At 43.4% G+C, this 19,439-nt stretch overlaps 1 protein-coding gene across 2 annotated transcripts in view; it reads right to left on the minus strand.

Moving 5' to 3' along the window:
- Positions 1–19,439, minus strand: part of LOC106560658 (serine/threonine-protein kinase N2) — a 50,162-nt gene that overhangs the window by 17,078 nt on the left and 13,645 nt on the right. The window contains exon 2 of one of the 2 annotated variants that reach the window (XM_014123742.3): positions 1,967–2,243. In XM_014123742.3, coding sequence (XP_013979217.1) covers positions 1,967–2,243 — 277 coding nt within the window. Of the gene's footprint in view, positions 1–1,712; positions 1,779–1,966; positions 2,244–19,439 lie in introns of those variants that run through there. The other variant, XM_014123743.3, reaches the window with a different exon arrangement.

Below are 19,439 nucleotides of genomic sequence, written 5' to 3' on the forward strand. Positions count from 1 at the left end.
AATGCAGCTCTTCTCTGTCTAGTAATCCTGAATAATTCCAGAGCAACATCCTCATTTATTAACAGACCCAGCAGGAGGCCTCAGCCCCTTCCTTCCTTCCTTCCTTCCTTCCTTCCTTCCTTCCTTCCTTCCTTCCTTCCTTCCTTCCTTCCTTCCTTCCTTCCTTCCTTCCTTCCTTCCTTCCTTCCTTCCTTCCTTCCCAGACCCAGCAGAAAGCCTCATCCCCTTCCTTCCTTCCTTCCTTCACAGACCCAGCAGAAAGCCTCAGCCCCTTCCTTCCTTCCTTCACAGACCCAGCAGAAAGCCTCAGCCCCTTCCTTCCTTCCTTCACAGACCCAGCAGAAAGCCTCAGCCCCTTCCTTCCTTCCTTCACAGACCCAGCAGAAAGCCTCAGCTCCTTCCTTCCTTCCTTCCTTCCTTCCTTCCTTCCTTCCTTCCTTCCTTCCTTCCTTCCTTCCTTCCTTCCTTCCTTCCACAGACCCAGCAGAAAGCCTCAGCCCCTTCCTCCTTCCTTCCTTCCTTCCTTCCTTCCTTCCTTCCTTCCTTCCTTCCTTCCTTCCTTCCCAGACCCAGCAGAAAGCCTCTGCCCCTTCCTTCCTTCCTTCCCAGACCCAGCAGAAAGCCTCAGCCCCTCCTTCCTTCCTTCCTTCCCAGACCCAGCAGAAAGCCTCAGCCCCTTCCTTCCTTCCTTCCTTCCCAGACCCAGCAGAAAGCCTCAGCCCCTTCCTTCCTTCCTTCCCAGACCCAGCAGAAAGCCTCAGACCCTTCCTTCCTTCCTTCCTTCCTTCCTTCCTTCCTTCCTTCCTTCCTTCCTTCCTTCCCAGACCCAGCAGAAAGCCTCAGCCCCTTCCTTCCTTCCTTCCTTCCTTCCTTCCTTCCTTCCTTCCTTCCTTCCTTCCCAGACCCAGCAGAAAGCCTCAGCCCCTTCCTTCCTTCCTTCCTTCCTTCCTTCCTTCCTTCCTTCCTTCCTTCCTTCCTTCCTTCCTTCCTTCCTTCCTTCCTTCCTTCCTTCCTTCCTTTATTCCTTTATTCATTAGCTGCTGAATATGAATGTAAAGAATGTGAATAAAACAATGCCTGGGTTCCTGTATGTTGCTGCTGCATGCTAATCACAGGGCTGAGAGGCAGGGGGCTGAGAGAGAGCGTGAGACACGGGGCTGAGAGAGAGCGAGAAGGCTGTATACCGGAGTATTTGGAAATGGCCACGGGATGGTTAACATTTTCTTTTAAGTTTTTCAATAAATCTGAATATCTGTAGATACTTTTTAAGTTAATACCTGCAGTCAGGGGATAAAGCAGATTGTGTTATTAATTTCACCTGTCACATTATTTTATATATTATGAAGGTTACCGTAGTAGAGCCAGTCAAGTGTTGATTTGTGATTTGTAAATAGCACAATGGGAGCCGGTGAGTCCACACACACACACACACACACACACACACACACACACACACACACACACACACACACACACACACACACACACACACACACACACACACCTTTCTCCCATGTATTTCTTTACTTGTTAGTTAGCTAAGTGGCTGAATGAATTGTATTTACTATATCTAACTAGGCAAGTCAGTTATCCGGGAGACTTGGCCTTTAAACTCTCACCTCATCCACTTTCCCAAACATGGTGTATAACAGGTATGTGTTCATTTCACCATCACTAATAGTTCCTCTGGGTTAGGGGTAAGGGTTCTATACCTAGCAGGATCTCTGGGTCCTTGACCACGATGTGAGCGTTGAGCTCCTAATCGTTCCTCTGGGTTAGGGGTAAGGGTTCTATACCTAGCAGGATCTCTGGGTCCTTGACCACGATGTGAGCGTTGAGCTCCTAATCGTTCCTCTGGGTTAGGGGTAAGGGTTCTAATACCTAGCAGGATCTCTGGGTCCTTGACCACGATGTGAGCGTTGAGCTCCTAATAGTTCCTCTGGGTTAGGGGTAAGGGTTCTAATACCTAGCAGGATCTCTGGGTCCTTGACCACGATGTGAGCGTTGAGCTCCTGAAGCTCCTGGTGCAGCTCCTCCAGCTTCCTGTTGCTCTTCTTCAGCTGGTTGTCAACGTAGGCCAGGCTCTTCTTGTCCGTGGTGACCTTCTTCAGGTTCTCAGCTCCTTCCTTAATCTTCAACTCCTTCCTGATCTCCCTCTTGATGTGGTCCTTGAGCTCCTCTAACCTCTGCTGCACCACGGTGTCTGACAGGTCCAGGTTCTCACCCAGAGCCCTGGCGTCTCCCTGGAACAATACAAATAAATACAATCAGAATGATACTTCAAACACAACACTTTCACCAGTCTTCCAAATACTCAAATCAGTTTAATAACCAGTGACTTTCCCAGCTTGTTGGAAGGGTTGGGGTCAATTCCATCTCAATTCAATCCATTGAGGAATTACACTGTGCACCTTGTTAAATTGACTGGAATGACCCCAACCAGCCCTTTTGGTTGGTGATAAGTGATGCTTCAAACAATATCACTTTTCACACCTGTCTTACAGATCACAACAATATCAAATCGACAACCATCAATATTCACTTTTAGCAGTGAATCGTCTTTCCCCACTTGGCAGTGTTGGGGTCAGGTTACAATTCAGGAACAAAAATGTGCATTTTAGTCAGATGGCTTCCTGATTCCTAAATGGACTGAATTGAAATGGGATTGGCGTTGACCCCAATGGCGCTGCAGTGAATAACATCCACATGACCAATGGCTGTGTGTTGCTATACGCTGATATTCATCACTTCTAGTGATGCACAGATATTACATTTTTGGCCGATAACCAAAACCCAATATTTTCCTTGCCCCCCCCCCCAAAAAAAATGATGCTGATATTTACAATTTTAGCGGCCTTTTTAAGCATTCTATTACAGTTAACACACACAGAGAGACGCAGCGGTCTAAGGTACTGCATATCAGTGCAAGAGGCGTCACTACAGTCCCTGGTTTGAATCCAGGCTGTATCACATCCGGCCGTGATTGGGAGTCCCATAGGGCGGCGCACAGTTGTCCGGGTTTGGCCGGAGTAGGCCGTCATTGTAAATAAGAATTTGTTCTTAACTGATTTGCCTAGTTAAATAAATGTCACACACCAAAAAGTAATTTTATTGGCATTTGCATATGTCCCCATTACCAGTAAAACATAATCAAAACCTATTTATTTCACTTACCTGCTGTGCTGTTTCGTTGTTCAGTCGTTTCATTCTCAACCAGGATTTCTATGGAACGCCGTTTGGGTTTTTGCATGTCAACACTATTTGCAGTGTCAAATAAGCTTGTTGACCAATCAAGACCTGAATACGACTGCATGTTACATAATTTAACGCGTTCATATATTGTTTGCGTAGTTATTACACTATCACTCGAATTTCATGTCACAACGATTCATCGATACGTATGCTACGATGCTGGTAAAGTTGTCTCGCGCACCTATAGTGCTGGTCATTAAAAAAGGCTATCTAGCTCATGGATGCAAACAATGTTCTTCCCCAAAAACATGGCAAAACAACAATCTGTTTCAGTAGCTATAGTTCGCTAACTAACTATATAGCGAGGTGTCATCTAAAATAACCTTAATTTATAAGACAGTTCTTACTTGATACCCCATTTCATTGATCCCCAATCCTTAGGTAAAGCTGTACAGTGCAATATGAATGTCAATACACACAGTAGGCTGACTGGAGAAGTGATTTCACACAGTAACAGTCCCGCAATAAGAGCTACAAGGCTAATATTTGCATAAACTCTTCACAGTTGTGTTCCTCCTGTACTCCCTGTTCACTCATGACTACATGGCCAGGCACGACTCCAACACCATCATTACATTTGCAGATGACACAACAGTGGTAGGCCTGATCACCGACAACAACGAGACAGGCTATAGGGAGGAGGTCAGAGACCTGGCCGGGTGGTGCCAGAATAACAACCTATCCCTCAATGTAACCAAGACTAAGGAGATGATTGTGGACTACAGGAAAGAGAAGACCGAGCACACCCCCATTCTCATCGACGGGGCTGCAGTGGAGCATGTTGAAAGCTTCAAATTCCTTGGTGTCCACATCACCAACAAACCAACATGGTCCAAGCACACCATGACAGCCGTGAAGTGGGCATGACAAAACCCATTCCCCCTCAGGGGACTGAAAAGATTTGGTATGGGTCCTCAGATACTCAAAAGGTTCTACAGCTGCACCATCGAGAGCATCCTGACTGGTTGCATCCCTGCCTGGTATGGCAACATCTCGGCCTCCGACCGCAAGGCACTACAGAGGGTAGTGCAAATGGCCCATCACTGTGGCCAAGCTTCCTGCCATCCAGGACCTCTATACCAGGCGGGGTCAGAGGAAGGCCCTAAAAATTGTCAAAAAAGACAAGACTCTCGTTAATCTAACCACACTGTCCGATTTCAAAAAGGCTTTACAACGAAAGCAAAACATTAGATTATGTCAGCAGAGTACCCAGCCAGAAATAATCAGACACCCATTTTTCAAGCTAGCATATAATGTCACATAAACCCAAACCACAGCTAAATGCAGCACTAACCTTTGATGGTCTTCATCAGATGACAATCCTAGGACATTATGTTATACAATACATGCATGTTTTGTTCAATCAAGTTCATATTTATATCAAAAACCAGCTTTCAAGACACTATCTGAAGGGTAAAGAAGGGTGACACGCCCGACGCGTTTCGTGACAAAAAAAAATCTAAATATTCCATTACCGTACTTCGAAGCATTTCAACCGCTGTTTAAAATCAATTTTTATGCCATTTTTCTCGTAAAAAAGCGATAATATTCCGACCGGGAAACCCTGTTTACGTTCAAAGAGAGAGAAAATAAAAACATGGGGTCGCCTCGTGCACGCGCTTCAGTCTCATTGTTTTTCAGCCAGGGGCTGCAAAGACATCATTCAGCTTTTTCCCGCCTTCTGAGAGCCTATGGGAGCCGTAGGAAGTGTCACGTTACAGCAGAGATCCTAAGTTTTCAATAAAGAGAGTCAAGAAGCCCAAGAAATTGTCAGACAGGCCACTTCCTGTAAGGAATCTTCAGGTTTTTGCCTGCCATAAGAGTTCTGTTATACTCACAGACACCATTCAAACAGTTTTAGAAACTTTAGGGTGTTTTCTATCCAAAGCCAATAATTATATGCATATTCTAGTTTCTGGGCAGTAGTAATAACCAGATTAAATCGGGTACGTTTTTTATCCGGCCGTGTAAATACTGCCCCCTATCCCTAACAGGTTAAACAGATTAACATTCACAAGGCTGCGGGGCCAGACTGATTACCAGGATGCTTACTCAGAGCATGCACTAACCAGCTGGCAAGTCACTTGGCTCTGTCATATCATCACATGGTCTCTCCTATCATTGCTACGCAGACGACACACAATTAATCTTCTCCTTTCCCCCTTCTGATAACCAGGTGGCGAATCGCATCTCTGCATGTTTGGCAGACATATCAGTGTGGATGACGGATCACCACCTCAAGCTGAACCTCGGCAAGACGGAGCTGCTCTTCCTCCCGGGGAAGGACTGCCCTTTCCATGATCTCGCTATCACGGTGGACAACACCATTGTGTCCTCCTCCCAGAGTGCTAAGAGCCTCGGCGTGACCCTGGACAACACCCTGTCATTCTCCGCTAACATCAAGGCGGTGACCCGATCCTGTAGGTTCATGCTATACAACATTCGCAGAGTACGACCCCGCCTTACACAGGAAGCGGCGCAGGTCCTAATCCAGGCACTTGTCATCTCCCGTCTGGATTACTGCAACTCCCTGTTGGCGGGGCTCCCTGCCTGTGCCATTAAACCCCTACAACTCATCCAGAACGCCGCAGCCCGTCTGGTGTTCAACCTTCCCAAGTTCTCTCACGTCACCCCGCTCATCCGCACACTCCACTGGCTTCCAGTTGAAGCTCGCATCTGCTACAAGACCATGGTGCTTGCCTACGGAGCTGTGAGGGGAACGGCACCTCCGTACCTTCAGGCTCTGATCAGGCCCTACACCCAAACAAGGGCACTGCGTTCATCCACCTCTGGCCTGCTCGCCTCCCTACCTCTGAGGAAGCACAGTTTCCGCTCAGCCCAGTCAAAACTGTTCGCTGCTCTGGCACCCCAATGGTGGAACAAGCTCCCTCACGACGCCAGGACAGCGGAGTCAATCACCACCTTCCGTAGACACCTGAAACCCCACCTCTTTAAGGAATACCTGGGATAGGATATAGTAATCCTTCTAACTCCCCGCAAAAAAATCTATAGATGTACTATTGTAAAGTGGTTGTTCCACTGGATATCATAAGGTGAATGCACCAATTTGTAAGTCGCTCTGGATAAGAGCGTCTGCTAAATGACGTAAATGTAAATGCAAGTGTCTTCATTGACATTTGCAACCTTTACCTGACTCAGTCTGTAATACCAACATGTTTCAAGCAGACCACCATAGTCCATGTGCCCAAGGCAGCCAAGCTAACCTGTCTAAATGACTATTGTCCGTAGGACTCATCTTTAGCCATGAAATGCTTTGAAAGGCTAACATCAACATCGCAAATACCCTGGACCCACTCAAGTTTGCATACCACCCCAACAGATGACACAATTTCTATTGCACTCCACACTGTCCTCTCCCAACTCCACAAGAGGACCAGCTATGTCAGAATGCTGTTCATTGACTACAGCGCAGCATTCAACACCATAGTGCCCTCCAAGCTCAGGACCCTGTGACTGAACACCTCCCTCTGCAACTGGATTCTGGACTTCCTGACGGGCCGCCCCAAGGTGGGGAGGGTATGCAATAACACATCCGCCACGCTGATCCACAACACGGGGGGCCCCTCAGGGGTGTGTACTTAGTCCCCTCCTGTACTCCCTGTTCACCCACGACTGCATGGCCGCAAACGACTCCAAACACCATCATTAAATTTGCTGACGACCCGACGGTGGTAGGCCTGATCACCGACGACACGGCAAATAAATTATCACAATATATATTTAAATGCTTTAATAATGTTTATTTATTGTCAGAAGTAGAACTCTCAAATATATTTTTTTTAGCTGTAAACCATTAGAAGTCATAAGCAAGAAATAAACAAATTAAATAGCGCATATCAATATGCATTATAACTGGTACCCTAATGGCACATCAGAGTTTATGTTGGGGTGGTTGTTGTCTTACAAGTTACAAGCAAGTCTGTCTACGGGCTTTAAATCTGCCGTATGGCAGATCACTATGTTGCCACCTGTGCTAATAACACGCTCTGAGGGGGAGCTGGCCGCAGGAATGCACAGGTAGCGCTTTGCCAGGTGGATGACTTGGGGAAAGTTTTTTGGGGTTGGATCTTCCACCAGTCCAATGGATTGGTTTCACTCTCAGCATCAGGAGACTGAAGGTAGAAGCTAAGTTCCTTTTCTACCAGCTGGATTTCAGTAAGACCTGTGGTGGTGGAGCACAGCTTTATGAATAAACTGCCCAGTGACTCTCTTTTTATCTGGCAGTTGTGTTGAAGCTGTAGCCATGTCTCCCTGTGCTGGGCTTGGGTTTACATGTCCCTCACTGACCATTTCTGAGACAGCTCTTGCTTTTATGGTGTCCCACCTTCTCCTCTTTGATGTAATGTGTTTTAAACTGAGGGTCAACCAACGAGGCTATGTCCAGGAGGTCATCATATTTCTCATTCAGATAGCTCATCCAAACCATCAAAACGATGGACTCTGTTTCACCATCATCAGGTTTCATGACCTCTGTAGATTGGCTGGTGCTTTAGGGGCGTTTATCAATACAGTGGCGCAAACTCAAACTTTCTGCATGTTCCATTTTGCTTCAGATGGTGAAAAAGGTTTGTCGTATTACCTGATTTAGTAGCCACCTGTCTACGGCACAATTTGCACCGAACATTGCTCTGCTCTTTGTCAGACTTCAAAAAGCCAAACCACTTCCAAATAAACAGTTTAACCCTTTTTATCAATCATTTCTTTGTTGGAAGCTGCTCCTTCTCCATGGCTATCACTACCACTGTTTGCGCCTAAGTCACAAATTTTTCATGGTTAATAGTGGCTACTCCATCCCTCATTTAGTGGTTAATAGTGGCTACTCCATCACTCATTTTTCATGGTTAATAGTGGCTACTCCATCCCTCATTTAGTGGTTAATAGTGGCTACTCCATCACTAATTTTTCATGGTTAATAGTGGCTACTCCATCCCTCATTTAGTGGTTAATAGTGGCTACTCCATCACTCATTTTTCATGGTTAATAGTGGCTACTCCATCACTCATTTTTCATGGTTAATAGTGTCTACGCCATCACTCATTTAGTGGTTAATAGTGTCTACTCCATCACTCATTTAGTGGTTAATAGTGTCTACTCCATCACTCATTTAGTGGTTAATAGGCAGGAGGTCAGTGACCTGGCAGTGTGGTGCCAGGACAACAATCTCTCCCTCAACGTCAGCAAGAGCTGATGGTGGACTACAGGAAATGGAGGGCTGAGCACGCGCCCATCCACATTGATGGGGCTGTAGTGTGGGTTGAGTGGGTTGAGACCTTCAAGTTCCTGTGTCCACATCACTAAGGAATTAACATGGTCCAAACACACACCAACACAGTCGTGAAGAAGGCACAACAACTCCTCTTCCCCCTCAAGAGGCTGAAAAGAACTGGCTCCCAGATCCTCAAAAGGTTCTACAGCTGCACCAATTGAGAGCAAGGCGATACAGAGGGCAGTGCGTACGGCCCAGTACATCACTGGGGCCGAGTTCCCTGCCATCCAGGATCTCTATACCAGGCGGCGTCAGAAGATGACCCTAAAAATTGCCAAAGCCTCCAGCCACCCAAGTCACAGACTGTTCTCTCTGCTACCACACAGGAAGCGGTACTGGTGCACCAAGCCTGGATCCAACAGGACCCAGAACATCTTCTACCCTCAAGTCATAAGTCTGCTAAACAGTTAACCAAATAGCTACCTGGACTATCTGCATTGACCCCCTTTGCACGCATTTGACTCATCACATACGCTGCTGCTACTGTTTATTGTATCCTGTTGCCTAGTGATGTTATCCCTACCTAGATATACATATATACTTCAATTACCTCGTAGCCCTGCACTTCCACTTAGTACCCTGTGTACTGTCTATATACACACACACTGTACAATCTTTCTCTGCCCTTAACCTTGTTCTGAACACCACCAAAACAAAGGTCATGTGGTTTGGTAAGAAGAATGCCCCTCTCCCCACAGAGGGGGGATTACTACCTCAGAGGGTTTACAACTTGAGGTAGCCACCTCATACAAGTACTTGGAAGTATGGTTAGATGGTACACCGTCCTTCTCTATGCACATATCAAAGCAGCAGGCTAAAAGTTAAAATCCAGTCTCTATCATATAATCGCTCCTCTTTCACCCCAGCTGCCAAACTAACCCTGATTCTGATGACCATCCTACCCATGCTAGATTACAGAAATATAATTCATAGGTCGGCAGGTAAGGGTGTTCTCGAGCGGGTAGATGTTCTTTACCATTCGGCCATCAGATTTGCCACCAATGCTCCTTATAGGACACATCACTGCACTCTTCTGTAAACTTGTCATCTCTGTACTCCTGTTGCAAGACCCACTGGTTGATGCTTGTTTATAAAACCCTCTTAGGCCGCACTCCCCCCTATCTGAGATATCTACTGCAGCCCTCATCCTCCACAAACAATACCCGTTCTGCCAGTCACCTTCTGTTAAAGGTCCCCAAAGCATACACATCCCTGGGTCACTTGTCTTTTCAGTTCGCTGCAGCTAGCGACTGGTTGAAGCTGCAACAAACACTCAAACTGAACAGTTTTAATCTCAATCTCTTAATTCAAAGACTCAAATCATGGACACTCTTACTGACAGTTGTGGCTGCTTTGCGTGATGTATTGTTGTCTCTACCTTCTTGCCCTTAGTGCTGTTGTCTGTGGCCAACAATGTTTATACCTTGCTTTGTGCTGCTACCATGCTGTGTTCGCTGCCACGTTGTGCTGCTACCATGTTGTTGTCATGTTGTGCTGCTGCCATGTTGTTGTCATGTGTTGCTACCATGCTGTGTTGTCATCTTAGGTCTCTCTTTATGTAGTGTTGTCCCTCTTGTCGTGATGTGTGTTTTGTCCTATATTTTTAATCCCAGACCCAGCAGGAGGTCTTTTGCCTTTTGGTAGGCCGTCATTGTAAATAAGAATTTGATCTTAACCGACTTGCCTAGTTAAATAAAAAAATAAAAATCTAGCCAAGTTACCATTACTCATTGTGTGTTTATTCCTTCTGTTATTATTTTTTATATTTCTCTCTGCATTGTTGGGAAGGGTCCGGAAGTCAGAATTTCTATGTATTTTTGAACACCGGTTGTTTACGAAGCATGTGACAAATAACATTCGAGTCCTGTTGGTCTGTAATCTGGTAGTACAGTTACTTGGCAGGCCATCGTCGGCGGCTCTGTGACCGTTATGCAACAGCCTAAAGAGAAAACAGCTAATCTGTGGCTGGTCAATACTTAAGACAAGGGGCCTCTCAATGGTGCTGCTAGTCTACTGTTACCCCAAAATGGCACCCTATTTCCTATATAGTGCACTTCTTTTGACCAGGGCTCTATAGGCTCTGGTCAAATGTAGTGCACCATAAAGGAAATACGGTGCCATTTTGGACACAGGCTATACACTGACCAAAACACACTAGGCCTTACCAGCTGACCTTAACAAAAGTCCTCTGGCTTGCTGGTCAGACAATGACAGGGAATGCAGAGGAAACATCACTGCAAGAGGACAGACAGAGAGGGCCTCCCCCACAGACCAAGTACACTGTTGTAGGTTACATAGCAGACCAAGTACACTGTTGTAGGTTACATAGCCTGCCGTATTGTTCACATCAATTTAAGGATAAGCGACAAGCATTTCCTCGAATGACCTGAAGTCAAATGAAAATGTGACTTTACTCAGGTTACTGGGCATCACTCTTTGATACATCTATTCACTGGTTGTAAACAAGTAACGGCTGTTCTGAATGTGGACTTAAACTGACCACCACATTCTTCAACTCTGAGTCGCTATTTAAGAGCTGGGTTTCAGCGGGCATAGCTCTGGACCGGCCTTCATTTGGCCCAAACATAACGACCATGATTGGTTTAGATTTGGTCTCCAATTATAGATGTCTATGTTTTACAAGTTTCGACAGTATAGTAGAGTATAGTTCAGTACAGTACACACTAGTGCATTAGCGGTACGTGGGTAAAATCACTTGGGAAGCCAAGCCCGCTCAGTTTAGCTCAATGAAGATTGGCAAGTTTTTTTAAATAAATTTTTTGCCAAGGGAGGCCAGATGCTTGCTGGCTTCTCTTACCTTCAATGCTACAAGCGGCAACAATGTCATACCCTTTTTGGCCAGACAGCATCAGATAGATGGGCTACACATAGAGAGACAGAGGGGTGCTGTTTCACTCGCTCGGATGCTTTCTCCTGTGAGATACATTCAGCCTCGAGAGAATTGAAGAAAAAAATTATGAAAATACACAAAAAAAAAAAAAAAAAAAAGAGACGAAAGATTCTTGGTCTATTTTTTGGGAGGCCTGGCAATCATGAATATACGCCACTGCACACTTGATTGGAGTACATTACACAGTTGTAATAAAGTAAAACAAATGTTCTTATACCAACATGACAGGTTTAATTAAAAAGCTAAACATTATCAGTTGAGTCTTCAACTCTGCTATAAATCATAAATTAATATCATAAAAAAAATAAAAAAATGACAAAGCATTTAGCCAAAGGAACAAGTCGCCTACACAGTTATAAAACATCTTCAAAATATTATATTTATATAATATACATTTGTGAATGACCTGTCCTAAAGGCTATTCGTATAAACATTTTAATTAAGAAATAACAAAAACACAGCTGTTTTGAAATACAATTTATGCTTCTAATTTAATATAGCCTAGGCATGAACATTTTTAATTAGGCCAAATAAATAACAAAAACATGCTGTCGATGAACACCAGGGCCGGCTGGTCATGGCTAGAAGGGATCATATTAACGTCAGATTTGACTTTTCGTAGCAGGTTAGGAGAACTTACAAAGCAGGTTAGGATAATTAAAGTAGCCGGTTAGGAGAATTAGGTTGAGGTTACGAAAACTGTTAGCTAAAATGCAAAACAATTTCTACTTTTGACGTTAATTTGACAAAAGCTGGATCCCTTCTAGACATGACCGGGCCAGCTCGTCCCACTCCCCATTCCCGCTGCGATTCTTAATCATTAATTCTGTCTTTTTGGGAAAGGGGGGATACCTAGTCAGTTGTACAACTGAATGCGTCTAGGGCATTTAAATCAGAGAGGTGCGGGGGGGTTGCCTTAAATCGACATCCACATCGTCCGCACCCGGTGAACAGTGGGTTAACTGCCTTGCTCAGGGGCAGAACGACAGATTTCTACCTTGTCAGGTTGGGGATACGATCCTTTCAGTTACTGGCTCAATGCTCTAACCACTAGGCTACCTGCCGCCACAGCAGAGGGAAGAGGACACTCTTGGCGGCCACAAAAATGAATAAATTATAAAAACTGATGTTGGACAATCAAATTTGATATGTAACTAAATTTGTTAAAAGCTGTTTCATTGACAGAAAGCTAATTCTGCTCCTGTGAAATTAGGCCGGTGCCATCCATTTTATGAACGCACTTGTTTCCAAAACTCAAATTATAACTCACAATTTTTACAGTTCTACTGGATGAGCTTAATAAAAGTTAATGTTGATTGTCAATTAACCTATAGTGGGGTATTGACTTGTGTGATATACATGCACCTTAGCCAAATACATTTACTCAGTTTCTCAATTCCTGACATTTAATCCTAGTAAAGATTTCCTGTCTTCAGTCAGTTAGGATCACCACTTTACTTTAAGAATGTGAAATGTCAGAACAATAGTAGAGAGAATGATTTATTTCAGCTTTTATTTCTTTCATCACATTCCCAGTGTGTCAGAAGTATACGTACACTCAATTAGTATTTGGTAGCACTGCCTTTAAATTGTTTAACTTGGGTCTAACGTTTTGGGTAGCCTTCCACAAGCTTCCACAATAAGTTGGGCGAATTTTGGCCCATTCCTCCTGACAGAGCTGGTGTAACAGTCAGGTTTGTAGGCCTCCTTGCTCGCACATGCTGTTTCAGTTCTGCCCACACATTTTCTATGGGATTGAGGTCAGGGCTTTGAGATGGCCACTCTAATACCTTGACTTTGTTGTCCTTAGGCCATTTTGCCACAACTTTGGAAGTATGCTTGGGGTCATTGTCCATTTGGTAGATCCATTTGCAACCAAGCTTTAACTTCCTGACTGATGTCTTGAGATGTTGCTTCAATATATACACATAATTTTCCTGCCTCATGATGCCATCTATTTTGTTAAGTGCACCAGTCCCTCCAGCAGCAAAGCACCCCCACAACATGATGCTGCCACCCCCGTGCTTCACAGTTGGGATGGTGTTCTTCAGCTTGCAAGCATCCCCCTTTTTCCTCCAAACATTACGATGGTCATTATGGCCAAACAGTTCTATTTTTGTTTCATCAGACCAGAGGACATTTCTCCAAAAAGTACGATCTTTGTCCCCATGTGCAGTTGCAAACCGTAGTATGGCTTTTTTATGGCGGTTTTGGAGCAGTGGCTTCTTCCTTGCTGAGCGGTCTTTCAGGTTATGTCGATATAGGACTCGTTTTACTGTGGATATAGATACTTTTGTACCCGTTTCATCCAGCATCATTCACAAGGTCCTTAGCTGTTGTTCTGGGATTGATTTGCACTTTTCGCATGAAAGTATGTTCCTCTCTAGGAGACAGAATGAGTCTCCTTCCTGAGCGGTATGACGGCTGCGTGGTCCCATGGTGTTTATACTTGCATACTATTGTTTGTACAGATGAACGTGGTACCTTCAGGCGGTTGGAAACTGCTCCCAAGGATGAACTAGACTTGTGGAGGTCTACAATTTTTTTCTGATGTATTTTGATTTTCCCATGATGTGAGGCAAAGAGTTTGAAGGTAGGCCTTGAAATACCTCCACAGGTACACCTCCACTTGACTCAAATTATGTCAATAAGCCTATCAGAAGCTTCTAAAGCCATGACATCATTTTCTGGAATTTTCCAAGCTGTTTAACGGCACAGTCAACTTAGTGTATGTAAACTTCTGACCCACTGGAATTGTGATAGTGAATTATAAGTGAAATAATCTGTCTGTAAAAAAATTGTTGGAAACATTACTTGTCATCCACAAAGTAGATGTCCTAACCGACTTGCCAAAACTATAGTTTGTTAACAAGAAATTTGTGGAGTGGTTGAAAAACGAGTTTTAAATGACTCCAACCTAAGTGCATGTAAACGTCTGACTTCAACTGTACGTGGTGTATTGATAACAACTATATGTCCTAATATTAGGTAGTTGGCTGCCTAGTGATTAACATTGCAACTCTGATATGAATGGTTGGCAACGATGATTCGTTTCTAAGTGCTACTGAATAAGTTCAACTGAAATGCACCTATTTACTCTATTAATCCATTCCAAATCTTTATACTATACATGACACAGGGGGGAATATGTTGATCTGGCCTAGGACGGCAGCAGAACTGCTAGGACTGGGCTGACAAGCACAATCATTTGCGGAGGAACTTGGCCTGCTCAAAGTGAGCCGCTGCTGTTGGGAAGTACAAACTGTCCAACTCAGTAGCTCGATGTGCATAGGCCTCATTACTTAGTCCTCAAGAAAGAGCGATCTGGAGGCCGTCTTTACTCTGTTTTGGAGAAATAATCCCCTCTCGGCAGGCACACTGGAAACGGGGATAATCAACACAATCTTCACCAAACAGTAACACACCCAACACTAATTTCCAAGCAGCTTGAGGATTTAATATGAAGTATATTATCCTTTGATGTTGGAGCACATCGACTGGTATTTCCATCAATGAATAAAAAGCCTTATTTTGCAATGGATTTTTTGTTGTTGAAAATTTGGGTCAGGAACCATTTTTTATTTTTTTGAAAGCCGGGATTTACCGGGAAACAGATTCATAGCCATAATTATGAACGTGTGTGTGTAGTACAGAGCAGGGACCTATGATTACATTCTGTTACCATCACTCACCGTAGTTCAATAACCAAAATATAGATTTTTTCTAAAGTCAAGGTGTCATGTCATAGCTGACACCCAATTCTTTCTTCAGACATCTTTGAATCTTAATTTTGAGCAGATATTTTTGGAAAAAGTAGTCACAAACTGAAGGAGATTTGACAGAAATTCTGTTAATAAACATTGAATCTGCACAGTTCTAGTAAATATGTTTTTGTTAAATTTTCTATGTAAATTGTTAAACGGTGTCCTTGTGCATAAAGTTTAATGGTTTGTTAAACATTGAAATCAATGGTTTTGGAGTCTCAGCGCAATTGCATTACTGTGGAATTGCTCTACTACAACTCAGTGCAGCCAGAGGCTATTCTGGATTTATAAAACGCAAGGGTCTCTTCACTACTTACAAATATACAGTATCAACTTCAACGGAGTTGTAGACAAGCATGTTTAAATGATCTAACGATGTGGCTATATTGCATAGACAAAGCAGGCCATTGACCTTGTTTTCCTAGTTCATCCTGAGCTATAAACCACAACACAACTCAGACAGAATGCTGATTCCCATAATTAGAATAGAGAAGAAGTTGATATTCACTAGGATGAATGTAATGAAGGAGAAAACTACAAACAAACTACAAACTCCTCCTGCAGAACAGGTATACCTTACCATGTCCATGCCATCCAGCACAGAGGCATGAATCGATCCAAGCATTTTCAAATGTACTGTACAGGCTTCCCTCTTGGTTTCCTTGGTTTGAAACAAGTTCACAACAAACTTCAGAGGTAGTATAATCCACTGCTATGAAGCACCACGGTCATATTGGTTGGTACTTCGTACAGGAGTCTGTAGTCACTCAGCTTGGTTTAGCTACAGCGTTTGTTTTCTCACAGTCTGCTCCTTGCGGCATCAGAATAGCTGATAAGCAGTTTGGAGAGGACTGAGGAGGACAAATCCTGCTAAGCTGTTATAGTGGATAAAACCCCATTGATGCAAGCAGACAAGTTAAGTATCGTTTACACCCTAGGGCAGCTAGCAGGGTGTTAAAGTAACGTGGTTCCCGAAGCCACAGACCTGTTATCCATCTGCCTTCTCATCTACATTTCAACACAATACTGCAATGAAAAAATAATAATCATCAATCCATCCTTTTGCCAGACAGACAAGGATATTTCAATGTAACATGCTGTGACGGTAATTGAATAACCGTGTAACTGACGGTTATGTATGAAGACCGCCATGAACATAAAATAACCATCAAAACCGTTTAAAATAGGCCTACATTCATCATCATTTTTATTTATTAGCTTTATTTTCATGTAGACACATTTTACCTAATAGTGGGAGTGTTTACTAATGATTATAAGCCGTTGTTTTGCTAACTTAGTCAGTCTACATCTCTTCCTAACTGCCGTCTGACACTCCAGTAGCTAATCTGCTACATGTGCGGGGTGTAGAAGCTCTTGCCTATAGGCTGTTTGATGTGTGGACTTTCTTTTATGCAATGTTTTCATTGCTGTCTAGTAAATAAATTCATAGGTCTTGTTTTAAATAAAGATGGATGTGTCTGACTATTCAACGAGGTTGTTCTGGCGCTGAGGCCGACAATGAGCTAATGTGTCAAATGGACAACGAGCCAATCCAACAAGGCATATAGGTTATAATATGATACAGATTATTTTCTTCATTTATATAGACTACTCAACACTGATAAATAGGCTATGGACATGTTGCATGTATTTGTTTACATTTTAATGTTGTCCTGTGTGGCTCAGTTGGTAGAGCATGGTGTTTGCAACGCCAGGGTTGTGGGTTCGATTCCCACGGGGGGACCAGTACGGATTTTTTATTTTTTTATGAAATGTATGCATTCACTACTGTAAGTCACTCTGGATAAGAGCATCTGCTAAATGACTCAAATGTAAATGTAATGGATTGTCAATTGCATCTTCATGTTCCCACATATAAATACTTTATATGGTTTTGAAGCTAAGATTTAACGTAGTTTTTTTTCCTTCTACAGAAACAGATAGTGCCTTTCTCGAAGCAGTTGGAGGTGGGCCAGTGGAGTTGCTAGCAGAGATGTGTGAATTGCACAAGAAGGGAACAGTGAAGACAGAGAGATTGATTTAGCATTATCCTATAATGTAGACAATTGTTTTTATATCCTACAGAAAGGATCTGAAGCTAAGGCACGGTTTTGGGGAAAGGACAAATGTGATTTGCTTATGTATCCGAGTCAGATGCGCTACAGGTGGCTTTGATTGATGGGTCCTTTTAGGTGGGTAGGTGTGCGTGTATAAGTTCACAAATTCTCTATGCCCGTTCAGAAAGTTTCCTAAAATAGGGCTAACTTGTCTGGACTGCCATCTCTTTAGTCAGATTGAAAAGAAAACAGTGTCTTGTTGCAGTGTCAGCAAAGGTGCGAGGAATGACGACAGGTGAAAGTTCAGCCTTTTCCTCTCTTAACAACTGAAAGAAACGTAGCCAAGCTCCTTTCATGGTTCATCTGAGCTATAGAATGCATAGCCTATATCCTAGCGTCCTCTCTTGCCAATTTTACCGCAGCAGAGTTGGTAACGTTATGCAAATTGTTTAAAAAAAATCTAATCAAATCTACTAATATTTAGAGGTAATAATAACAAACTGATAATAAGGAAGTGTAACCATCACAGACCTAATGTAACCTGTTGTACTGTAGCCGTCAACACAACAGTACCTAGGTCACCAAGGAAACAGCCCAGTAGTCCAAACACCAAAACAAGACAGAGTCCTGCGAACTCCCCCATTTAGCCTCAGAGCCTAAAACACTACAACCACCAACAGGCCAATGACGTTTGATTTTGTAAATAAATAACCAACCATTTTTTATTTATTTTTTTAAAGCCTCACCTGCTCCTTCCCTGACTTTGCCGTAATGTTTGTATTTTACATTTCATTACAAATCAAACATATTGAGCTGATTTTTTTTTACCGTTTATAAAAATTTAAAAAAACAATTGCCAGGCTCTAACGTGCCTCTCTCCTCTGAATGAATGACATAGGCTAAATGGGCGATAGAAACTGATAATTGTGCACTTTACTTCACAATTGAATTTAAATTAGGCTTAACTGAATGATAAGGAGGGTGAAGAGGTTGATTTAATTTAGAACAAAAGTGCAATGAAGAATAGTGGCCATTGCGACTGTGAAATCGGGAGTTTAGAGAGGAGAAAACGAGATGATTGATTAATACGTAAAAGGCCCAATACAGGGTCCCATACAATCAATAAATGACAATGGTTTTCATACACTATATATACAAAAGTATGTGGACACCCCTTCAAATTAGAGGATTCTGCTATTTCAGCCACACCCGTTGCTGACAGGTGTATAAAATCGAGAAGACAGCCAAGCAATCTCCATAGACATTGGCAGTAGAATGGCCTTACTGAAGAGCTCAGTGACTTTCAACGTGACACCGTCATAGGATGCCACCTTTCCAACGTCTAGGAGCAACACTTCCTCAGCCGCAAAGTGGTAGGCCACACAAGCTCACAGAATGGGACCACCGAGAGCTGAAGGGCGTAGCGTCTAAAAATCATCTGTCCTCGGTTGCAACACTCACTACTGAGTTCCAAACTGCCTCTGGAAGCAACGTCAGTACAAGAACTGTTTGTTGTGAACTTCATGAAATGGGTTTCCCTGGCCGAGCAGCTAACATCACCACGCGCAATACCAAGCATCGGCTGGAGTGGTGTAAAGCCATTGGACTCTTCAGCAGTGGAAACTCATTCTCTGGAGTGATGAATCACGCTTCACCATCTAGCAGTGTGACAGACTAATCTGGGTTGGCAGATGCCAGGAGAATGCTACCTGCCCGAATGATTAGTGCCGACTGTAAAGTTTGGTGGAGGAGGAATAATGGTCTGGGTATGAATTAGAAGCAAGGCCAGCAGCAAATGTTCCAACATCTAGTGGAAAACCTTCCCAGAAGAGTGGGGGATGTTATAGCAAAGGGCGGGGACCAACTTCATATCAGTGCCCATTATTTTAGAATGAGATGTTCAATTAGCAGGTGTCCAAATACACTACCGTTCAAAAGTTCTCATAACTTCGGTCATGTAGTGTATTTTGTCATTTTCACATTAACTCTTTACATTTGTGCCTATTTATCAGCGTTGGCGCTCATGTTTATAATAATTTGACCTTTGCGGGTTGATATCCTATTTTCCGTTACTGGAGTATCATTCACTATAACTCTATTACTAATGAAATGTAAGGGAAATGAAAACATGCTAGGTGTTGCAGTAGTCCTTTAGAATAATGCAAAAC

The sequence above is a fragment of the Salmo salar genome, chromosome 10, assembly GCF_965601325.2.
Source record: "Salmo salar chromosome 10, fSalSal1, whole genome shotgun sequence".
Classification (NCBI taxonomy): Eukaryota; Metazoa; Chordata; class Actinopteri; order Salmoniformes; family Salmonidae; genus Salmo; species Salmo salar.